Below are 21,706 nucleotides of genomic sequence, written 5' to 3' on the forward strand. Positions count from 1 at the left end.
TTTTCATTTACAGACAAAGGCTTTGTTCACCTGGAGCCTCAGTTTAGCCCTCTAGAAGCTGTCAACCTTCATGAAGTCAAAAACTTTGTTGTTGATGTGCAGGCTTACCCAGCACCAAAAATGTACTGGTTGAAGGATAATGTGACTCTGATTGAAAATCTTACAGAGATTGTTACTAGTTCCAACAGAGTCCAGGAAACAAGGTAAAAAACCTTCTGACCCTTACTTTGCCATGCTGACTCGAGTTCCTCCCCAAGAAACCTGGGCACTGCTCCTGCTCACTCTTTACACCTCGGTTTGTTGCTCCTTGCTCAGCAGCATTTAAAAATAGTTTATTTGTTTTCTATTCTAAAAGGCGATGTCTAATTTACTTCTTCTTACTCCCTCCATAACATCAACCTCTTCAAGGTTCCTGAGCACTAAACCTCTTCGCTCCCTTCAACATGTCTCCACACCAATAATTTGCAGCTATTTCCAGTAAAATAAGGGCTTTGTCAGGTCCTTGCAGAAAGTAACTAAGGCCGCTTCTTTCTCAGTTGTATGTTGATAGTTATTTACCACTTGAGTAATGACTTTAGTTAAAGGCGTGCTAAAAATGCTAAATGTCACTATGTTGTAATAGCAACATACCCAGATTATGTGTTGCACCAAAATAGATTTTTCATGCCTGTATTAAAAATACAAACAACACCTTGCATTTCTGCAGGTTTCAGAGTATTTTAAAATTGATACGGGCCAAGGAGGAAGACAGTGGATACTACACTTTGGTTGCTGAAAATGAAGATGAGATTAAAAGATACACCTTCTCATTGCTAATACAAGGTAAGGAACCCCAAAGCCTTGCCCTCCAGAAGTCATGCCACACAGTAAAGACTTGATCCACTTACACACTGGATTGCCTGGAGTATGGATATACAAAAGGCATGAACCAGGGTGAGTGGAGGAGTGCGTGTGTGTTAGTCTCTGGAGCTTTTCTACCCTGATCCTGGCTTTCACTTCTGCACTGGCCTTGAGCCAAAAAGAAACTTTATCCTCCCAGCTAAGTTATTCCAGCTGACAGCAGAATGATAGCTAATTTAGCATGACATGGAGACGTGGCACAACTGCAGCACTTCCTTCTCATTGCTCTGGCCTAGAATCCACTCTGTCCTACAGGAGACAAGCACCTCCTGGATGAGTCTGTGCCTGTAGCTCTTGCTAAGATGTTGGCCAAACAACACCTGTCCTGCTTTGAAATTTGAAGTTGTTTTTTTTGTAGGCACTGACAAATAGTTTAACAAACTTCTGACTCCTTCCCAGTTCCAGCTCTGATCTCAGCCCTTGTGGATGATCACCATGGCTCTGCAGGTGGGCAGACAGTGAGATGCTTGGCAGAGGGGACCCCACTTCCCGATGTGGAATGGCTGGTGTGCAAGGACATTAAAAAGTAAGAGGAATGGGTGGTTTCTTATCTGAAAAATGACTTGTATCCTCAATTAGCTTAACATAATTAGCTTTCTGTTCAATAAGCCAACTCTGTGGATTTCACAGTCCTGGTTTGAGTAAGGATTTTGAGAAGTAGCTGTCCCTCCATTCAGGGAATATTTTTAATTTCCCAAATAGTTCAGTCTGCCTCATTACCACTCCTGTGTGTTTCTATATTTTCACTTGTAATTATTCCCCCCTAATTATAATTTTCACCTTCTAAGTATTTTAGACATGTGGTGTAATTGCTCCCATTTTTGCTAGTTCTATACTGGCTCTTTCTGTGTGTACTGGAAAGCTGCTTTTTTCCTTAGGATATTATCCAACAGGGAGGGGTAGATGATGCATGGAAGAAGGCTAGGAGGCTGGGTTCTCCTCTTACTGTGCTGAAACTACTTACTGCCTGGTGGGACGGTTGTCCTCCTAGCCCTGCCCCCAGAAGCCTTGTCCAGTGCTAAGGATTCTGTGAGAAATAGAGATCCATCCAGTGCCATAACTCCACTGGATACACAGTGACACCAAGGTCTATCTCTACCAGACCTGCTGGGCTGCATTGTTGGGCCCTCTAATCAACAGTAAGGAGGATCAGTATGCAAATTATTTTGAGGGAAGAAAGGTGCAGGTTTTTCACAGAGGCAATCTAAAGACCCTTCTGGCCCTTAAATGTATTGTTGTCAGAAGAAATTTGCAGGGAAAGGTAATTCTTGTTCTGTTCACTCTTATTTACCCATACTTAAACCAAATGCCTATTTCCCCCATTATTCTTCTCTGCAGGTGCAGCAATGACACCTCATGGACTCTTTTGACTAACAATATCTCTGATATTCACATGGAAGCCCACCTGGATGAGAAAAATATGGTGGAAAGCCAGGTGACCTTCCAGAAGGTAGAGGAAACCCTGGCGGTGCGATGTGTGGCAAGGAATGACCTTGGTGCTGTTACTCGAGAACTGAAGCTTGTGGCTCCCAGTGAGTTTGCTTTGTCCTTCTATGCAATTTCAGCAGCCAGTCCGACCCTCCTCTAACTCACCCCAGTTTTCCTAATGGCTAAAAATGTGAATTATTGTAGATAGTGAATTAAATTGGACTTTTTTCCCACCCTGGAACTTCTGAGGGTAAGGCATTTTACAGGTCTTTATGGTGCATCTGCTTTTTGCTTACTATGTGGCTCCATAATTCATTTTGCCATTTTATTAGCACTGGCTATGGGACATTCTTCTAGACTATCTGCATTTGGTTTTGAAACAAGATGGCAGAGCAGCTCTGGCCTTGGAAAGACTTTACAGTCACCAGCCTCAGGAACTGCTCCTGCCACTTCTGCAGGACATGGCAACTGCAGTGATAGGAGAGTCTTATGTGTGCGATGTTCCTTGTGGTTCAGGAGGAAAATATGGTCTATCTTCTTACTCCACAGCCTTGAGATCAGAGCTAACGGTGGCTGCTGCTGTCTTAGTGCTATTAGTGATCGTGATAATTTCACTGATTGTCCTGGTCATCATATGGAAACAGGTAATGTAGAAAAGTATTCCAGTTTGGGTGCTGAGTCCTGCTGGGTTTTGATCTGCTCTAAAGTTGGGTACAGGACTAATGCTTGGTTTTGCATTCAATGTGCTCTGCAGAAGCCGAGGTATGAGATTAGATGGAGAGTCATTGAGTCTATCAGCCCTGATGGCCACGAGTATATTTATGTGGACCCAATGCAACTGCCTTATGACTCCAGATGGGAGTTTCCTCGAGATGGGTTAGTGCTTGGTAAGTTTTCTGTAAGGGAATAACCTCACCCTTCTTTGGGGAGAAATTTAATGACGATTCTGAGGTCTCTGCAGGATTTGCAATGGAAGTTATGGCCACAAAGTCCACAGTCTCTCTGTGTCTGTCTGTTCTCCTCAGTTCTCCTTCCTGATCTTCTTCTTCTACAGTGGCATCAGCCCTGAGGTCTTTGTGTTAGTGTCTCCTGTGCCTCCATTCTAGTTCTCCTCCACATGCCCTGTGTGCAGTGTCCACCCCTATGTGACTTAGGGGACTGTCTCAGTGTTAAATGCCCTTTTCAACACTCACTTCTGCTAAGGCATCCACAAGAAGGATGTCAGTATATTTTATCGCAAGACATTTATATACTTACATGCAGAGGCCAAGAAAATCTGCAACTAGTTATGTAGTTTTATTAAAAATATTTTTTCAATTATTAATCCATGCCACGCACATATCAGTGCTGAGTAACTGCATATTTTTGTGGCTACTGTCCTTCTTCCTTCCCCTTCTGCTTTCTTGCTTTGCTGTTCCTCATTGGAATTCATACAGAAGTCAGTCGTAATTACTTCCTCAAGGCTGGCCCAATCTCGCTTTTATATCAATTGAAAGAGTAATGACTATAGAAAATTTTAATGTTCTATCCAAATAGTGCTTTAAACATACAAGGCTTGCCTCTCTTGGAGATATCTGTGCACCAAATTGTATCACAAAACAGAGGAGAAGAAGAAGAAATGTGTTTTGTTTGATATATTTCAACATACTCCCCTGGTGTAGTTCTTCACCATCAGAGAGAAAGAGTTAATTCTTGAAAGAAGCAAGACAAAAATTTCTGGTTCAGGAACAATATCCTTTAATTAAATTCATGTTGCTAATTGAAGACTAGAGGAGGGTGGATGTTTTATGGAATTATGTTATTACAACCCAGACTTTAATTATATGCCTAAATAGGATTTGTCAGATCTGAGTTGTTAAAGACCACCTCTGTGACTTTGTCTCCCTCTGACTCATGAGCACCAGCCTGCTTTAATGCTTTCTTGTTTACAAGTGTATTCAGAATAGTCAGTAACTTTAAAACCCAATGCTCCATATCCTTTTGGCAATCTGGATTGCACAAGTGCTTTTCTTGACATACTTACCCGCTGGCACTTCTGTCATATTAAATTCTTGCTGGTGAGGGGGGACCCTCTTTTGTTTCCAGGGCTGACAATTCTGGTTTGTGTGGATTTTCTCTTATCTAAGTGGGAGATGACAGCAAAGCAATTACACCTTTAGTTCAGGAAGGCTCTGAAGCAGGTTACAAACCCATTTTGGCTCAGCCAGATGAGTGTTTCCCATCCTAGCTGTGTAAGCCAGCTGGCATTTATTTGTTTTTTCTAGCCAGTAGTTCCTGGAGTGCAGTGCTGTGTTAAATGCCAACTCTGAACATTGGCTGGATGGAGCCTCAATTGATAAATTTGGGTTACACTGCAAATTTCCCTTTGCACTCGCTGATCCACAGTATCTGCCATGCTGATACTGCTGTTTAAAGGGCCCATGAACTGGTGCAAGTCCAGGAGATGTGTACCAGAAGGAACAGTGCAGTAATGCCATGAGCTGTTTGAACACCACTGCCTTCTCCTGGCTCTGCTGAGAATTAGTGAGGTTCCAGCAGGACTTGGACCTCCTTGTCTAGCTGACAGAGCTGAGAGCAGCACCTTTTGAGGAATGGGGTCTGAGTGCTGCTGCTCAGGATACTAGGGTGGCTGTACAGAGACAGCAGAATTGCTCTCATCACTTCCCAGCAAGCCACTCATTTGTCCTGGTGACCTCAACAAAATGAAGTGCTGGTCTGACACAGAATCAGACCCATGCCCATTTGAAAAAGGCAAGTTAAGATTCAAGTCACACAGCACTCAGAGATGTGGTACCTAATTTCATGAGTCTAGACTGGGTAGATTATAAAGTTTGATGCTTGTTTGGCTTTTAATATAGACCAAGATACTTATTGCTTCATTTGGGGTGGGTTGATTATCCCAGGTCAATTTTAGCAAAAGAAGCACCCAGCTGAGATGGTTGCATCTGGAACAAATTCACAGACTTCACCTTTGTATTTCTGTTCTCTGAGCAGAGAAGCAGCACCTCTCTGGCAGGCACAGCAGATAAGCTCTGTGGATGGGTACAGAGGCTGAATCAGCTGCTGTTCCTCCATTAGTTTGAGGGGTGTTGAGCTGCTGCTGTGTCTGCACAGTCCCCCTATGGTGGTGAAGCAGCATTGCTCCTTCAGCAAGCAGGTCATAGCAGTGCCTTTATACTGAAAAGTAAACTCCCACTATAATTTTGAGCTTCAATGAAGCACTCATCAAGAATACGATGGCATTACAGATGCTTCCAGTTCTTGAACAGTTAGCTCCCACCTGGCTCCAAATTTCAAATGCAAAAGAAATGGGGCTTGGGCTACATCTGCAGAGAGGGTTGAAAAGGGGAAATAGCAGTGATGGCTCCCTGCCACTCCGGAAGTGCTCTCACTGTCTCCACATGCACCCCAGCCCAGCAGAGGTGATGGAGAGGGAGATGTGTGCCTCATGCTCAGCTGACAATATGGTTTTGGGGAGGAATTGGCTTGTGAAGACAATAAGATCAAGGAGCATCAGCAAATGCCATCACATTCTGAAGGGCTGCATCCTGCCATATGGCTCCCAGGCCTTTAGTCTGAAAAGTTTCAGGGGCCAAATTTCAGACTCGTGTTGTTTGAATTAGTCTGAAATTTAGTGTGAAGCTTTCTCACATTCTGATCGGAAAGGACAACCTTTGGAGCATGGGAATCTTGAAAAGAAATCACGTAGTTTCTGTGGGCATGACAAACTATGCTGTCATAATTTTGGAGAGGTTTGTCAGTGTTAACTCAGCTAAGCATTCTCTAACCATTTCTTGTGCTTGTTAATGATGTAGATATTGTTAGGCTGGAAATTTTCTTTCAAAAGCATGTGTACAATAAAAGTGGGGGTAGTAACTAGAGGATAACAGAAACATATGGCATTGCATGCCAGATAACACCTTCAGAAGTGTAAAAGGTGACAAGTTCAAACTGCAAACGAATGTCAAAGACAAAATGCTTTATCTCCATAGTAAAAGTCACTACTAATTCTTTCTGTGCTCAAAGTCAAAAAAGTAACATAAAATCAAAGTGACAGCTTGTCAGGCATATGATTATATTCTGGCATCTGGACCTCATGCAGGTTCATTCACTAAGTGTTGCCTTGATGAACTTGGTTTTCAATGCAGAAGCTATGAAATACAGTATTTTGGAGTATGTTTGTACAGTTCATTTTTCTCTAAAATATTGCTCAATCTGTACACAATTCTTCTGGAGACTGTATCCATATTAGAAGACAGGATATATTAATCCAAAATTTTTGTCTAAAGTGATTTGTGGGAAGAGTAAAGGATCTATAAACATTAGGTGTTTCATTGCAGCACTTGGAAATTTGCAATACAATTTATTCCAGCAGATGAAACACACTTGTACATTAAACTTCAGAGAAGTCTCCCTTCATACATGGTCAACATGCATTTCAGCTTCTTGCAGATCTGCAGTGGTCCTGCCTGTCTATTTCTGAATGTGCTGTTGATGTGCTTTAGTCCATTTTACTGCTGGATGTATCCAGCATTACATAATAGAACAAAACTACAGCTGAGGGACCCAATTCAGATTTGTAAGTCAGGTACACACCTATATTTTAATCAGGTGATGACTGAGGCAAAGAGGTCAGCTTGAGCCTAGGACAAGCCATGATTAGAGAGGATAAAGTGAAGATGGCAGGGTACAGGAAGAAATGAATTTCAATGAGCTGAGCTTCCAGGTGCAGGTGTGCTCTTGATGTTTGCTTGCATCTTTTTAAGAATTGTACTTAATGACAGTATTTCATATCTGCTTTTTCTGCTTAGAAACAACAGGAATAGAAATAATACCAGTGGTCTGGCTAAGGGAATGTGCCCTTTCCACACAAGAATCAACTTGCAGAGGAATGGAGACAGGAAAGGAGCTGAATTGCTGTTACTTTCTGAAATAAATAATGCTCTCCTTTGTGTTCAGGTCGGATCCTTGGTTCGGGTGCATTTGGAAAAGTAGTTGAAGGGACTGCATATGGACTGAGTCGCTCTCAGCCAGTGATGAAAGTAGCTGTGAAAATGCTGAAACGTAAGTCATCATGGTTCCATTTCCCAAGCTAGGTAGGGCAGGTTCCCACAGGGTTTTTCAAACATTGCTTGTTATAAATTAATTCTTCATATCTAAAGTTGAAAATGAATGGTGGGATGACTGGATTTTAAAATTATATGTTAGATTGTTTTATGGCATTTCAAGCATGAAGGTACATGGCTTTTGAAAACATCCAAAGTTCAGGTTTAGCTGAGCAGCCACAATAACTCAACAAATACTGAGAAAGCTAAAGTAACCATGAATGTCTGTGAACAGATGAGAGCTACACAACAAAGGGAAATAGGCAGGTCTTGTGTAAGAATCTTAAGTTCACTGAAGATTTCCTAGTTCATGAGAACTGAGAATCTGATGCAGTGATTCTGTAGGAGCCATGGGGCGCTTGCTTGTGTTGAATGAGCAGCTTGTAGAGTGCTTCTGTGCCACACTACACCCCTGGAGAGGAACAAACAGACTGGGTCAGCTACTGAGCCACATCAAGTGAGTCCCTTATTAATCATTCGTGACTCCTCTCCAAGTCCCAAGAAAGACACTTATCAAGTAAAGGATATGGTCTTCTTCAAGAAACCATGGCAGCAATGCTCCAATGAGGCAAGCAAGGAGAAATTGTTTGTTAATATGAAAAAGGTGATTGCTCCCACTGAGTGGCTACTGTGTTTTTTCTACAGCTACAGCTAGATCCAGTGAAAAACAGGCACTCATGTCTGAACTGAAGATAATGACACATCTTGGCCCCCACCTGAATATTGTAAATCTGCTTGGAGCTTGTACGAAATCAGGTGGGTTTGGTTGACAAAATAAAGGTTTGCTGTGGGGTCATCATTCAGTACTTAACAAGCACATCGATGCCTAAAGATTTTTGGCTTTTTATGTAATCTTCATGTATTTGTAGCTCTGTAGACTGTTAAATGCCCAGGTATAACTTCTAGTACTTTCCCAGCTTTCTTTCCCACAGCGAACAAATGCTTATTGATGCATTTTAAACATTTTATTTAGTCTTGCCTGTTAGTTTACTAAGGGCCTTTTCTTTTGCACCATGTAATCATAGACACAACAAAGGTAGGGCAGGAGATTGGGAGGAGAGCTCCAACGGGGCAGAACCCAGGCAGGAGATTATCTAACCAACTGCTCCTCTGTTTGTATAACATTGGCTACATATTCTAATTGCCAGATCTTATAAAATTGTACAAATTTAATTCGGAGCACTTTTTTTACTATATTGTGTACCCAAAGGCTTTCAAGTAAATGTTTGCTCTTATATTATTGTTCTGACATTGTTTAGAAAAGTTTGTGTTCTATTTCCAGGCATAAACACAGGTTTCAAGTAAAGGATTTACCAACAAATATAAACAAATATAGGTTTCAGAAACCTGCCTGATATTTGGTAATAATTGCAGTCATAACTTAATAGATAGAAATGCATTAACTCACAACTCCATTTTCTACTACTTTTGGAGTCTTTTTGTGTTTGTTTCTGTTTTTCAAAGACCCCACTCATAATGCATAATTTTGCTTTATTTTAACAGGTCCTATTTACATCATTACTGAATACTGTTTTTATGGTGATCTGGTGAACTACTTGCATAAGAACAGGGACAACTTCCTGAACCGACACCCAGAAAAGCCAAAAAAAGATTTGGATATCTTTGGGATGAACCCTGCTGATGAAAGCACAAGAAGGTCGGGAAAAAAAGGAAAAAAGAAATACCTGATATGCAACTTAAGGACTTAAGTCACTATTAACCCTTATTCCATTACTCTCATTCATTGGTTTAAAGCCCTCCCTAATTTTTCTCGTTAGACTTTTATTTGTCAGGTTTCATAGGTCTGGGAAGGTTTTAATAGTTCTTGTTCAGTCTTCCTGTCCTGGATTTGTGTTACCTGCATGTAGAGATGCCTGCAGTCTAAGGACCCCTGTGGTTTCTCCATAGACACCCTGACATCCCAAAGAAGATTTTTGTTAATAAATCACAGCCCAGTGTTTCTTTTTTTTTTTTTTTAAATATCCTTTTGGCTCTACACACCAAACTTTTAAAAGTAAAGGGCATCTACCTGTCTGCTTGTTTCCATGCTTGGGGAATTTCCACTGTCTAAAACTCCTTCCATTCAGACAATCTGGCAGAGCTTGTTCTCCAAGCTCAGGTCCTCTCCTTTATCTACCAATAGCCACTCTCGACAGTTTCCTAATGGTTAATGTTCATCCCATAGCTTTTTCCAGACGATGGTTGAGGAATTTTGTCATCATACATTCAGCAATAAAGCAATGCCATAAAACTAGCCAGGATTTAAAAGGTAAACAGAGATTCATTCAAAAAACCACTCAGACAAGTAGATAACTTGATAGCTGAGTAAAGCCAGGACTATTCATCTGGGCATGGGTTTGTTCAGCAGGACTGGATTTGATGCAAACTGTCTGGGTGAATAAATTACATCTATCATTTGGAATACTTTGAGCTAAAAGCCCTAGGTAGTGATACTTGAGTTCAGTGGGATTTTGGGACATAAGGCATGGTTACATACCTGACTGTTGGCAAAAGCCTACATTTGAAGCGCTTGTGTTTGACTACAGGATACACAGTAACATGTATTAATAAGTGATGGTTATGTTATATATATGATATGTGGTAATGATATATATGTATATATATGTATTCCCTAACAAGAAGCCAGATGTTGGATTTCACATCAGTACAGTGGTACACCTTAAGCGAACTGTTAGATACATGCATGCTGTGACAGGGAAGTCACTAGCTGAATACACTTGTACTTTTTTTTCCAATTTCAGTTACGTGATATTATCGTTTGAAAACACTGGAGAATACATGGACATGAAACAAGCTGATACCACTCAGTATGTGCCAATGCTGGAGAGGAAGGAGGGCTCTAAATACTCTGATATTCAGAGATCTGTGTATGATCGGCCTGCTTCGTATAAAAAGAAATCCATGACAGGTAATGTAGGACTGTCCCTTCTGCATATATCATTAATACAAATTACTCTAGTGTAAACACATATCTTATTTTTGTCCTCTAAATGCACACAAACTGCTTAGCTCTGTTCAGCAAGAGCATAAGCTGTAAGCTAAAAGCTTGTGGTTGTGCTCTTCCATTATGCTCTGGGGGTAGGAGTGCATGTTGCTGGAGCAGAAGGGATCCAGTTGCGTATTTGTTTCTGTGCTGAAGCGCTGGGTGGTTGTGCTCTGCAATGGGGCTGTAGGCACTCTTTGGAGGCAGTGATTTTATCAGTCTTGTAGTTTGAAGGATTTTGAACAATAGCAATGACCAATAATAATAGTAGTTTATATTGTTCTGTTTCCACTTACATTTCACATTAACTGAAACTTACCAAACCCAGAACACTCCCAAATACTTTCCTGGATTATGTAATGAAGCTAATGAATGCATCCTATTCCCTGTCCCTGTTCTCAGAAAGCAAATATGCTTTTGTTTAAAAACAGACACTGTCACTTCTGCCTCCAGGCCCCAGAAACGGAACCATATCCAGTCCCAGATTTACATGGCAGACTTATGCACTCATGTTGTGCTCTAGGACAGTCGGGGAAAATGAATCACTGAATTTTTGACTGTTTTTTTCTGACATTTTTCATAAAAGAAATAAGAACTGTTGCCATAGAATTCCTGACCCTTTTTGCTGGTGTTGGATTAGTCACAGTGAATAATTCCTGGGAAACAACAACATTCAGCAAAAATAAACAGATAAAAATGTACATGCATGCACAAAATCCTAGTGAAGGCATCACCTCTGAATAAATATTTTTGTACCACACACTGAATAAACAACCTGTGTGACATTCCAGGAAACTTTTTTAACTTTACTTTTTCCTATCATTCCCAGGGGAAAAAATTACAGACAGGAGAAAACCCAAAACCTTTATTTAACCCTGGTTGTTTTTAAGAATGCAGTATGTGTCAGTGACTGATGCAGACATTAAAAGTGGTAATAGTTACTACGAAAAGACTGTTTTGGTCATGGTACTCTGCTAAAATCATCATCTCAGAATCATGATAGGTAGGGAAAGATGAATGCTACTTTCACACCCCACAGCAAAACCATATTTTTCTTCTTTTTTCAATAGAATCAGAAGTCAAAAACCTTCTTTCAGATGACAGTTCAGAGGGCCTCAGCCTACTGGATTTGCTGAGCTTCACCTACCAGGTTGCACGGGGAATGGAATTCTTGGCTTCTAAAAATGTAAGTCAATTTAAAAAAGCAGGTAAAATGGAAAAAGGTGTAAAATTTTCTTCTGCAGCTATGGGTTTTAAATTAGATTTTGAGCATATGACACAATATAGTATTCTTTTTGGAGATATAGACAGCTTTTTCACTTACCTGGAGATAGAGATCACCATGGTGGGAAAAAAATCAAAGCAGCAGTCTGGCCTCTTCTCCTGCTGCATCCAGTGGCACTGCTGGAGTCAGGGTGTCAGAGATGTTGGAGGATCAGAGCAGAGTCTGGGTGAAGGGTCCATACAGTCACAGACCAGCATGGTCAGAAGCATAGGCATATCATTAGTACATGATGGGTACAATGGGAAAGGGTGACCTCACTTTTGCGTCCCCCCTACAATGCATCCATGTGAGACTTCGCTGGTCCTGAGGACTGGTGCCTTCCTGCCCCTGTTAGCAGGTGCTTGTTCAGTAGAAGTTCTTGCTAGGACTGTACCTAGAAAGTCCACCCTTTTGTAAGGGCAATGGCTCTCATGGAATAAGCATGTCCTTGAACAACTTCATTTTTCTCCATACAGTGTGTGCACCGTGACTTGGCCGCTCGTAATGTCCTCCTGGCTCAAGGAAAAATTGTGAAGATCTGTGACTTTGGGCTGGCTAGAGACATCATGCATGATTCCAACTATGTCTCCAAGGGCAGCGTATGTACTTAATCTCCAGAGCTCTGCTTTAACTGAACTGAAAACTGCTGGTGTTAAATGCTATTTCATGTTCTTGCCATTCAGTGTTGGTTACAGTAATTGACCGTTGGGATGAATGCTCCTCAGAACAATTTATCTTCAGTTCATTAATTCCTGTAACTTTTCTGACTCTATTTTAAAGCCAAAAAGTACACATTTAGTACTTCGCAGTCATACATTTTTAACCGGCAAGTTTTGTGACTGGATAAATTATTCAGGAACTGTCAAACAATGACATATCAGACCTAGTTCAGCAGTGCCAGATTTTGCATCATACCTTCAATCAGACTGGTCATTTGCTAGTAACAAAATGAATACAGTTATGGTTTAACTAGTTTTTGTGAGGCGCAATGAGTAGCATCCTGGTACCTCTGTATTAAATTGAATTAAAAATAAAGACTAGCAAGGTTAATATAACTTTTCTTATAGGGAGAGGTTAGTCCTGGCTATCAAACAACAATTGCAATGGTAGGCATTTCTTTAATGACTAATCTGTGTGTTTGGGCTTTCTTTCTTTTCGTTACAGACTTTCCTCCCAGTAAAATGGATGGCACCTGAAAGTATTTTTGACAACCTGTACACAACATTAAGTGATGTCTGGTCTTACGGCATTCTGCTGTGGGAAATATTTTCTCTTGGTATGTACCGTGAATATTTTCCTATGTATAGTGATTAAGTTTTTTCAATTCAAACTGTTCTACATGAAGTATTTCAAATTCTACACATAAAAATATATGTGTGAAACCCACTCTTAGTTGTTCTTCTATATGGGGCTTCAGATTCCAGTGTTGGGTGTGAAGTGAAATGTCCATACTCTCCCAAAGTTCTCTTTAGTTTTGGTGAGGATTTTTTGTTCGAATGTTTCAGGGTTTTGTTTTTGAAATATACTTTTTTTCTATAAAACTAAAAAAACTGTGTGAAAATCTTTTGTGGAAAAGTATTGGTGTGCCATAACAGGATTGATTTTCTGTCTAATATGAGAAGGAACATGTTTCTCCCTTGCAATGGGGTGCCTGGGGCTGCAGCCCAGCTCAGCAGCTGGTTTGAAACAGTCTCTTCATACCCGTTTCAAAAGAGACTGTCTCAGTCCCATTACAGAATGAAAATTAATGTCAGTCTTCTGGGACACTGATTTCTCATTTGCAGGTCAACACTGTTCACACAGTTGGTTTATGGCAGCATAAAGTGGTTATGACAATATATAGCAGTTACAGACAATGTACAGCTCCCAGCTGGGAACAGCCTGGCTCTCTCATCAGCCTCATTAATTAGCCTCCTGGATGGTTGGATGGCCCGCTTCCGTGAGCATGCACTGCCCAGATTTACTGCCAGCAGAATTAGTCATGCCTGTATGGGATCTACCGCTACCCCACGGCAAGCCCAAGCCTAATGTTATTTTCTAGAATAAGTTGTCACATAGCTGCTTCTCAGAAAACAACAGTTGCACCACTATTTATGGTATTGATTACTGTAATATCTGGGCATTATAGGATCCTGTAAATATCGATTCCCCAACACCCCTTGGAGGCATGGGAGTGCTGTTAGATAGCTCAGGATGTGAAGCACTGTAGTTTGCTGCCCTACCTTTAAAAAAGGTTCTGAAGCCAAGTTTTAGGTGAAAATCCTGCTTTTGAAAGGGCTGAGGTTTCTGAAGTAATAATATTGTATGCCTCCTCCATCTGGGAAAGTTGTTTTTTCTTGGAGGGTAAAACATATCCTCAGCAGTGTTTGTTAAGAACATTTTAACATCTTGCTACCATGCTGACTTCAGCTTGAATGACCCTTTTACACATCAGCAACAACCAAGCATGAGTGCAACGATGTCTCTGTGCTGCAGACCCAAATTATTAGTTAACTGTGTCAGCTTGGGCCAAGTCCAAACTTTTTGACAACCCATGCATGTGACATGTTAGCTATTGTCTGAAGCCAGCTGCCCAGCTGGGACGAGTGGGGTACGAAGGGGACTTACACCAAGGCTTTGGGCTTGCAGCCAGGATGAGGTGTGTTACTCAGGCTGTGTCACTCTCAGCTGTCCTACAGGTGCCAAAGACAATAATGCCAGACAGAGCAAGCATCTGGGCTAAGTTCTCACAGAAAGGCAGTGGCAGGGCAGAGCTGTGACCTCAGCCATGCCAAATGCAGGCTGATGACCTCATCCAGGTATCATACACTCTCTGTCCCCAATACATTCTATAAACACTGTAAAAATATTTTTTTTCTAACTAGTAACTACTTCAATCTTTCCTAGCCAGCGTTTCACATTAGGGCTTAATGTCGTCAAGACAATAGCCCTGATGTGAAACACTGGCTAAGAAAGAATCATTCTGATGTCATGTTAAATTACAGCATTAACACTGCATGACATGAACAGGAAGACAGTATTTGGGAACTCCGCATGGATAGGCAAGTACAGAGTAGTACTTTTGCTTCTCTTTTGTCTGCAGGTGGCACACCGTATCCTGGCATGATGGTTGATTCCACTTTCTACAATAAGATCAAGAGTGGATACCGAATGGCCAAACCCGATCATGCTACCAATGAAGTGTATGTGTGCATTTGGCTTTTCCACACCTGGCCAGTCTCCAGAGAATTTTGGCTTTAGTTTCTGTTTGGTCGGTTATGTTCCTCTACTAGTTGGTTAAATTGGTTTCCATCTTATCTGCAGGTATGAGATTATGGTGAAGTGCTGGAACAGTGAACCAGAGAAGAGACCTTCTTTCTACCATTTGAGTGAAATTGTGGAGAGTTTATTGCCTGGAGAGTACAAAAAGGTTTGCTCTTTTTAATTTTCTTCGTGTTTTCTGTATACTGCTTCAGAGGGAATTATAAGAATTGTTCCAGCCATCAGAGCCATGAGTGCTGAACTGGCACATTCTAACCTATGTGAATTGTGTGATTAGCATGGGGACCTTGCACGTTCAGTTTCTTTATTCGAGCTTACTGAGAGAAGCAGCTCTGCGGTATTAACTGGGAAGCAGAACTCTTCCTGTCTAATTAAATCCTATCAACTCAATTTTTCTACTGGAGAACTATGTATTTTCATGGTATTTTGTAGGCAGTGAAATAATTCTATAAAAGGGACTTCTTGGCCCATGTGTATAATCTCCCTGTCTCTTTCCTTGGACCCTGAAGCCAGCAAGTTCTCCCCTCATACCTCTGATAGCTCTGGCCAAGTTGTGTCTGCCCCATCACTGAGTGTTTCATTTTCCCCACCAACCTTAATTCCCTTCTCCCTACACTTCTTTCACATCTATTTGTCTGCTTTGTGCTGCTACATTTGCTCCTGCATCATCTAAAACTTAGGTGTCACTTCTCCCTTCAATTAAAGATTCTGGACTTCTCTATCCAATGTTGCTGGCTCATAGGGCAGAATATTTTCTAGGCTAATGAATCACAGCTGCCCATCTGAAGAAAGGCAGCCTTAGTGAATAGCATCTAATGAGGGGGTTGAAATGATTATTTTCAGAGCTATGAGAAGATTCATCTGGACTTCCTGAAAAGTGATCACCCAGCTGTCACACGCATGAGAGGGGATTGTGACAATGCTTACATTGGTGTAACCTACAAGAACGAAGACAAGCTAAAGGACAGGGAGAGTGGATTTGATGAGCAGAGGCTGAGTGCTGACAGTGGATACATCATTCCCCTGCCTGACATTGACCCTGTTTCTGAAGATGAGCTTGGCAAAAGAAACAGACACAGGTAGGTGCAGTTCACAGATCCCGTAGCCCATAGTCACCATTTGGGGTCATGTTTGGCAATGTCCATTTACACTTTCCAGCATCATACTCTGCAAATGGTTTCCTTAGCTCTCTTGAAACTACTTATTGGGGGAGTTGCATATAAATATGGTAGCATGACTGACCACAGTGCTTCCAATGCGAAAAAAATAATTTTGCCTGTTTTGTGGTTGCCAGGGTAAGGGGACTGTTGGTAGGGTGCTTCTGCGTGTTTCTGGGACTCCCTTAAAAGCTTGGTCAAGTCACAGTGGTTGTCTGGTAGCTCTCTGGGCACATTTTGCAGCACATCTTACCTCCACAGCTCAACAGCTTGGAGCTTCATATGAGATCTCAAAGGATTGATTTTTTTGTATGAGACAAATTTCAAAATTTTGGAGAAGTTGTTTATAATATCTTCTATGGTATAGTTTTCTATGAAAGCAGGGTATCCAGAACTCTTTACTTCTCTCTTGTCAACTTGTGTGACCAATTCCACTACAACACAACACTGTGTGACCCTAATTGTGAATGGCACAGGTTTAATTCAGCACTTAATTCATAGTATATAGAATCAGCAACCTGGAAATTTTTTTTTTTGGGGTATATTTTTGTGCATTATTCAAGAGAGGGAAGAAAGAAGTCCCTAAAAGTACTATCAAAATTAAGACATATTACCTCTCTCTGTTCTCTTACTGTCTGTTATTGCTATCTTCTTTTCACCTGACCTCCCTAGATTTACCTAAGTGACCTATTGTCACAGTAGTGTCATAAAACTATTTCTCCAACAAGAGTCTGGCTGAAAGTGCTTGGAGGAATATAAGAACAACCTGCTCCTTTGAAATCCAAGGTGATTCACTACCTCTGATATATGAGATTTGTCATGTCCTAAGAAACTGGTGGTAGTGTTCAGTTCTGCTAGAGACTGGAATATTTACCCAGCCACAGTCACCATGTACCTTATCTCTGAGGTATTTGTCTCTTCCAGTTCACAGACATCTGAAGAAAGTGCCATTGAAACTGGTTCCAGTAGCTCTACCTTCATCAAGAGAGAGGACGAGACCATTGAGGACATTGACATGATGGATGACATTGGGATCGACTCCTCAGACCTGGTGGAGGACAGCTTCCTGTAACCCCACCGACACATTCCAGCTCTGCACAAGGGGAAGCTTCCTGTGTTGTCTACAGAGTTCTGCTCCACAGAGAAAACCACTTTACTGAAAGGTCAAGGATGTGAAGAGGAGGTGGATTTGTAGAGAGGAACTCCCAGAAATGGGCAGAGGAATCAGCCTGAGTATAAATGAAAGAGACATGTTGAAGATGGATTTTTTAGTGTTGCTTCTTGCAGTACTTCAGTAGCATCTCAGTGTTGTTTGCCATTCAAACTGGTAGGAGGATGAAGGAAAAGGCCACAAACAGACCAGTTCTGTGTTTCAAGGGCATTCATATGACTTTGATGGATCAATTTTCCACTGCAGCAATACTTCACCATTGTAATTATGTAAATAACTGTCTACTCAAGGATCTTTTGAGGTGCACGTTGAACATATGCCATGGATTTCAGAAGAGGTCACTCACGAATTTTGTGTACTTCCTCCCTCAATCTCAATGTCAGCTGCTGTTGAACTATCATGTGAATTGAAGAACATGCAAAAACCACTTTTGGACCAAAAAGGTCTAAAACCACAAGGGACTGACTGGTACTATAAAACATGTTACTTTTTACCATTAGTGCAAGTAAAGGGGAATAATAATGATAATAATAATGATAATTAAAAGTCAGTCTATAATAGGTGTTAGAACCTAGTAAGTCTTTATTAACTATAGAAGGTAGCTGTTTTCAAGATAATACTACTACTGTTTTCAGTAACACTAAATGTATATTTTAAAATCCATTGTCCTTCAGTAAAAGCTTTTTAAGTGCAGGGGAGAAAATTCCAGCCCAAAAATTTTTATGAAACAATTCTTTTTTTTTTCTGATCTACACAGAATGATAATTGTTCTGGTTAGCTAAAACTACTTTAATGGAGAAAAAATTTAAGATTTTTTTTCCTCTAATGAGCTGAGGAGCTTTTCTAATCAGATATACTAGAAGCAATTAGTTTTCCTCTGACTGAGGTTCTAAAAATTTAAATTTAAAAAAAAAAATTATGACAGATTCCCAAGATGCTGGGGAATGGAAGATTATGATAAACCACCAGCAATATCCCATTATTAGTGTTTCATGGGTACTCAAAATCTTATCCTGGGGTTAGCTGTGAAGAACTGATTCGATATTTGAACTGTTCAAGAAATAAAGACATATCTCCTATACGAGACTGAAACTCGAGTTCAAATAAGCAGAAATAATTCTGCAGCAAATATTCTTGTCTTAGTTTTCAAGTTTAAACAGGAGCAGAAAGCTCTGTTGTCTTTGCAGACTGCAACTACAAAAGGTAAATGCTTCTAGGAGTGGTTTTTGGAAGAAGGTGCATGAAAATGAACCTGTTCTCAGTCTGCAATTGTTGGTTTTTGACACCACTTATATGAGCAAAGTATTATGATTACTGCTATCACTGTACAATGTGTTACTGAGATATGATGCTTTGGAAGACTTACATGTGAAAAAAGCCACATCGCTGCCAAGGGCCCCATCCTTTCTGATGCTCAACTTTCAAACTTTGCCTTAATTCAGTGCAGTGAGCACCTCTTAGGATGTGCCCAGCCTCGGTTACAACATAACCAATGCCAATGTGGTGCAAACTCATTCCTGTGTTGCAGTATTTTCCTAGGAAGTGTGAAAGACGGACCAGCAGTGACTGACAGAACATGCTGCCATGTTAAACTACAGTTTACCTTCAAATGGCCCTACAAAAAGCTCCGCAAGTCCCCTTGACTTCACTTATTGTGGACAGTTTTGGACCAAATAAAATCAAATGCAATATTGGCAGTGTTATGGTGTGGGACACCACACAGGCAAATAATTCTGGGTCTGGGTTTCAAACTGTCACCTGGCTGAGGCGGCGCACAAGATCACAGCAAATGTGAAAACAGGACCTGAAGCGAGCCCCCACATTTTCAACCCCGATGGAAGCTGACAATCAGAAGGAATGGTGAATGATGGTGCATTCTCTACTTCTACTTTTGACAGATCAAGACCAAGTGTCTACCTGGGACCATGCTTTAGCCAAGCACATCACTGAGCTCTGTATGGGGACAACTGTGAAACAGACTCTTGATGCAGCCAGGACAGATGAGACAATGTGAAATCTCCCTCTGGTTACGAACTATGAATTGAGGAAACACAAATTAACTATGGATATCCCAGATATCTGTATGGCCACTTGAGAGCACAAGTGCCTTAATTTGCATGTATAGTCTTTACAACTAGACATTCAAATTAGGCAAGCAATTTCACCTGCATTTTTGCACATGGCCTAGTGTTCTTCAGGGTTTGAAAATCAGCCCCAGTATGTTTTACTATATCAGTTACTGGAATCTAAGGACATTTTCATGCAGATTTGCCTTCCCCTCACCAGCTTCATTCTGTATCTCACAGTGCATCTCAGGCTAAACTCAAATTGTGAACCAGAGCTGGCTCACTTTCTGGTACACGGTAATGTTAATTCTCCATCTTGTCAGAGTATTTTGCAGATGAATTGCATCCATGGCAGGGGTCTAGCCAAACCCAACTCACTGCAGGCTTGGAATCAGATAAGCTGGCCTGGAAACTGGAATGAGAAGGAGAGGAAGACAGAGGATTTACTATAGAGGGAGAAGTGTGAGAGGATGAATTGTTTAGTTTCACAATATTATCAGTATTACAGACTTTTTTTTTTACGGCTTACTTTTTGAGAAGCCACTGGAAGAGATATTCCCAAACCTTTTGCTACAGTAATTGTATAACGACAATCAGTGTTATCCTATGAAATGCAGCTTTTGATTTGGAATGGCCAACCAATTCCTTACAGCGTGGTCTGCAACTTGTACAAAATGGTCCTATTACATGATGAAGGACGTGAGATATGATGATGTTATACATCAATATGTATATAAGTATTTTTATATAGACTTCTAGAATACTGCCAAAACATTTATGACAGCTATATCACTGCCTTTGTTTATATTTTTTTTACTGTGATATATTCCACAGGCACGTTAACTGTTGCACTTTGAATGTCCAAAAGTTATATTTTAGAATAATAAAAAAGGAAGTGTTTCCAAAATGATGGCTGTTGTGAAATGTTTGAAGAAGGGCAAACTGGCCTGAGTGGTGGTAGGCACAAAATGTATTTCAAAAATGCCCCTGTTGATATTTTGTATTTGAAAAAATCTTGTAAATTAAGATCTCTATATTTCAATAAATGATATATAATTTAAGGATATGTGAGGGGTCTATACTCACTTATTGAAAGATGGTTATAAAAAATCAGTCTTACTCAGGGATTTTTTCCCTCAAGCGGTTTTTGGTTGAGTTCTCTGCAAAGGCATCAAGCAATAATGACAAGTATGTCTCCGAGCCCTTCCAGTGGGTATAGTGAGGAAGTGCTGGCAGCAAATGACCTGGATAGCAAGTGACATCCGTGCGGAGTCATATTACCTCCCAAGACACAGCAGGTGTGGTGCTTCAGCACTGAGTGGGTGGGTGGGCACTGGGCTCCCTGCACAAGATGAAACCCTTGGCCTTGGCACCATGTGTGCTGGGGGAGTTGATGCCTGCTGGTCTGCACACACTCAGGAAAGGCCTTTGGCTACAGGGTTTTTTGAACCTGTGCTGAACTCACCTCCTCTGTGAATCAAACCAGATTTTTAGTATGGTTCTGTGCTCCCACAGTAATCAATTTTACACAGTGTATTTAAGTGAATGTGAATTTGAGAAGATTTGCAAGATTTCAACCTGAAGTCAGAGTTAAACTTGACAGCTGCACTTCCTGCACCAAAGCCTGTCTTGGTTTCCCAGTGGGAGCTAGGCAGGGCTGGCTGTGGGAATGCCCTGTGGATAGGTAGGTTAGCAACCTTCTGTCCTTGGGGCGGTCACTGTTCTTGTGGCAGTCACTGTTCTTGCTGAGAACTTGCTGAGAGATAAACTCTCCATCTAACATTTCCCCCTCCTCATTCAAATGGGGTGCAGCATCCTGGGCCCTTGCCTTAGATAAGAGAGTAGGTTGTCTCTCCTTTGTGTCTCCTTGCTGAAAGAACTCTTTATCCTGTAACACTGCACGGACACACACCACTTCCTGTCACCACAGGGGGACAGGAAAGAGTCCTGGATGTGTTTATGCCCTTACATCCTGCTCAGCTGCACCTGCTCTTCTGGAAGCTCAGCAGCTGTGTGAGACATGAGGACTAATGGACTTGTTATTTGTGCTGTGTGGGATAAAGGGTGGGGGTACCAAAATCTCTCTCTATGCAAGAGCCTGGGTACAGAGCATTCTCACAAGCACAGGGTATGGCTGTGTGTGCCTGTGAGCATATCTGTCCGTGCTGGGGAGCATTGGTAGTGAGCTTCTCACCTTCTTGCTGAAGCAGATCCATTTTGGGCAAAAGTCCCCTTCCTCCACCAGACTGGGGATCCGACATCGTCTTGCTCCCTGTCTCAAGGCTGTATTTGTATATCATATATAATAATACTATATATGTATGTAGTATTATCCCTAGCAAGTATTTGG

General features: G+C 41.2%; 1 protein-coding gene across 1 annotated transcript in view; it reads left to right on the top strand.

Annotated features, from left to right (window-relative positions):
* Positions 1-20,422, top strand: part of PDGFRA (platelet derived growth factor receptor alpha) — a 35,045-nt gene extending 14,623 nt beyond the window's left edge. Inside the window, exons 7-23 of the mRNA XM_048304617.1 lie at positions 14-203; positions 707-822; positions 1,300-1,426; positions 2,239-2,432; positions 2,878-2,972; positions 3,083-3,215; positions 7,288-7,392; positions 8,079-8,189; positions 8,937-9,090; positions 10,196-10,362; positions 11,508-11,623; positions 12,178-12,300; positions 12,866-12,977; positions 14,784-14,883; positions 15,005-15,110; positions 15,806-16,041; positions 17,044-20,422. Coding sequence (XP_048160574.1) covers positions 14-203; positions 707-822; positions 1,300-1,426; positions 2,239-2,432; positions 2,878-2,972; positions 3,083-3,215; positions 7,288-7,392; positions 8,079-8,189; positions 8,937-9,090; positions 10,196-10,362; positions 11,508-11,623; positions 12,178-12,300; positions 12,866-12,977; positions 14,784-14,883; positions 15,005-15,110; positions 15,806-16,041; positions 17,044-17,191 — 2,333 coding nt within the window. The 3' untranslated portion in view covers positions 17,192-20,422. The remainder of the gene's footprint in view (positions 1-13; positions 204-706; positions 823-1,299; positions 1,427-2,238; positions 2,433-2,877; positions 2,973-3,082; positions 3,216-7,287; positions 7,393-8,078; positions 8,190-8,936; positions 9,091-10,195; positions 10,363-11,507; positions 11,624-12,177; positions 12,301-12,865; positions 12,978-14,783; positions 14,884-15,004; positions 15,111-15,805; positions 16,042-17,043) is intronic.
* Positions 20,423-21,706: the final 1,284 nt, after the last annotated feature.

This window comes from Corvus hawaiiensis, chromosome 5 (assembly GCF_020740725.1).
Source record: "Corvus hawaiiensis isolate bCorHaw1 chromosome 5, bCorHaw1.pri.cur, whole genome shotgun sequence".
Classification (NCBI taxonomy): domain Eukaryota; kingdom Metazoa; phylum Chordata; class Aves; order Passeriformes; family Corvidae; genus Corvus; species Corvus hawaiiensis.